The following is a 2,077-nucleotide window of genomic DNA, read 5'->3' as shown; positions in this document are numbered from 1 at the left end:
CCTGCTGCTGCTGCTCCTGCTGCTGCTGTTGCTGCTGCTGCTGCTGCTGCTGCTGCTGCTGCTGCTGCTGGTTTGTGCTGCTGTTAGAGTCAAGAGACAGCAAACTAAAGGGGGCCAGCACCAGCAACGAAAGCCAAGCGAAGAGGGAGAAGACACAGCTCCATAGCGGCGCGCTGTTCATACAAACTGCAGCAGCAGTTGCTTCTGCTGCTGCTGCTGCTGCTGCTGCTTCTTGTGCAGCTCCTGCAAGGGGTTCGTCGCTACTCGGATGTTGCTCCGGCTGGACCTCCTCCTGCTGCTGCTCCTGCTGCTCCTGCTGCTGCTCCTGCTGCTGCTGCTGCTGCTGCTTTTGCTGCTGCTGCTGCAGGGCATCTGCAGCAGCTAACACCTGCTCCAGCAGCTCTGGCTCCTGCGGCAGCAGCGAGCGAATGGCCTTGGTTCCCCTCACCTTGCAGTGTATGTACACCAGGTGCAGCAGCACACGAACGCAGCAGCAAGTAACCGCAGCTGCCCACCTGCAACGAACTAACTTGTCCCCCTGCTGCTGCTGCTGCTGCTCCTGCTGCTCCTGCTGCTGCTGCTGCTGCTGCTGCTGCTGTGCTTGCTGCGTCAGCAGCAGCAGGTTGCTCCTGATAGGCTGCACTACTACTTCTAGCTGCTGAGGGAGATGGGGGTCCAGCAGCTGCGGCTGCTCCTGGTACCGCTCAAGTGTATAGACAACATCTGCAGCAATGCTGCAGAAGCATCGCAGCCACCTCTTTACATTGAATACTGTTAAAGGCTCCATATCTGCTGCTGCTGCTGCTGCTTCTGCTGCTGCTGCTGCTGCAGTCGGTGCCCCAGAACCACTACCCGGAAACGGGTTGCTTGACGCAGACGCATGAGAAGCTGTTGCTGCTGCTGTTTGCGGCGCTGCTGCTGCTGCTGGTGCTGCTGCTGCTGCTGGTTCTGCTCTCTTATATGTAGAGGGATCCTCAGCAGCAAGTGCTGCTGCCTCCTGCGTGAGACTGGATAGCAGCTGCAGCTGCTGCAGCACTTGTGCTGCTTCCTTGAAGAAGAAGGCTTCGCACCGTGCAGAGTCATCTTTGTTTGGTGCAGTTTCTGCTGCTTCTAGCTGCGATAGTTTTGTTGCAGCAGCAGCAGCATCAGCTGCTGCTGCTGCTGTACCAGTAGCAGCAGCTGATGCTGCTGCTGACCCTGGTGCTGCTGCTAGTGCAGTGAAGTCCTTCTGCCACTGCTGAGAGCTTCCATTGGGCCTAGCGCCCTGGTGAGAGAAGGAAACCGGCAAGGCATCCATGTGCGTATACACCTCGTGCTGCTGCAGCGCGGCTGTGCGTAGTGTGTGGTTGCTGCCGCTGCTGCTTTTCTCTCCTTTCTCTGGAAATATAAAATAAATCTAATTTACACAGTTTAGAGAAACAAAAGAGAAACACCGCCTAGGGGGCCCCCATAGACGAACAGGGGGGGCCCCCCTACCTCACCGCAGCTGGTGGTTATACAGGGGGCCCCTGAAGCTCATATACATATACACGATAGAAAAAAAAATAACTTAATATTAATGCGAGTTATTGAATTTAAATTTCTTAATATTTCTCAGCGTTAAGGTTTTTATTCACTCAAACAGACAAACGCCTGGTGAGCCGACTGTACACACAACCCAGGGCCCTCCCCGTGTTGTGTGTGTTTATTTCATTTATAAAGTGAATATATATCTTTTTATATGTCCCTAATAACAATTCCTTTTCTTCTTTTTTGTCTAAAAACAACAGACAAAGGGCGCATTCCTTCTGTTTCTGCTTATTTCATCGCTGCAGGGGCTTGAGCTGTGTTTTAGTGCTTCGGCGGCTCTCTCTCTCTCTTATATTCTTTTTGCCTGTGTTCTCTATTAAGCTGTGTACAGCTCCATTGCAAGTAGTTTTTCTGTGTTTAGTATTTCTTTTTCTCCATGCATGCAGCTCTGGAGCTGAAACAGAAAGAAGTGTAACGACAGTATACAGTGTAACTGCATACAGAGAAAAGGGAAATTTCATATGCTTGTATATAGGGATAGTAAGCAACTAGAACAAAAAAAGAAACT

At 51.8% G+C, this 2,077-nt stretch overlaps 1 protein-coding gene across 1 annotated transcript; it reads right to left on the bottom strand.

Annotated features, from left to right (window-relative positions):
• Nucleotides 1-104: 104 nt before the first annotated feature.
• Nucleotides 105-1,297, bottom strand: EMH_0061190 (uncharacterized protein; the record flags this gene model as incomplete). The annotated part of the gene is made up of 2 exons (XM_013497873.1): nt 105-173; nt 287-1,297. The coding sequence occupies 2 exons, from the start codon at nt 1,295-1,297 to the stop codon at nt 105-107; spliced, it is 1,080 nt and encodes a 359-aa protein (XP_013353327.1).
• Between the last annotated feature and the right edge of the window lie 780 nt (nt 1,298-2,077).

The sequence above is a fragment of the Eimeria mitis genome, genomic scaffold, assembly GCF_000499745.2.
Source record: "Eimeria mitis Houghton genomic scaffold, Emh_scaff2999, whole genome shotgun sequence".
Taxonomy (NCBI): domain Eukaryota; phylum Apicomplexa; class Conoidasida; order Eucoccidiorida; family Eimeriidae; genus Eimeria; species Eimeria mitis.
This window is presented reverse-complemented; position numbering and strand designations above follow the sequence as displayed.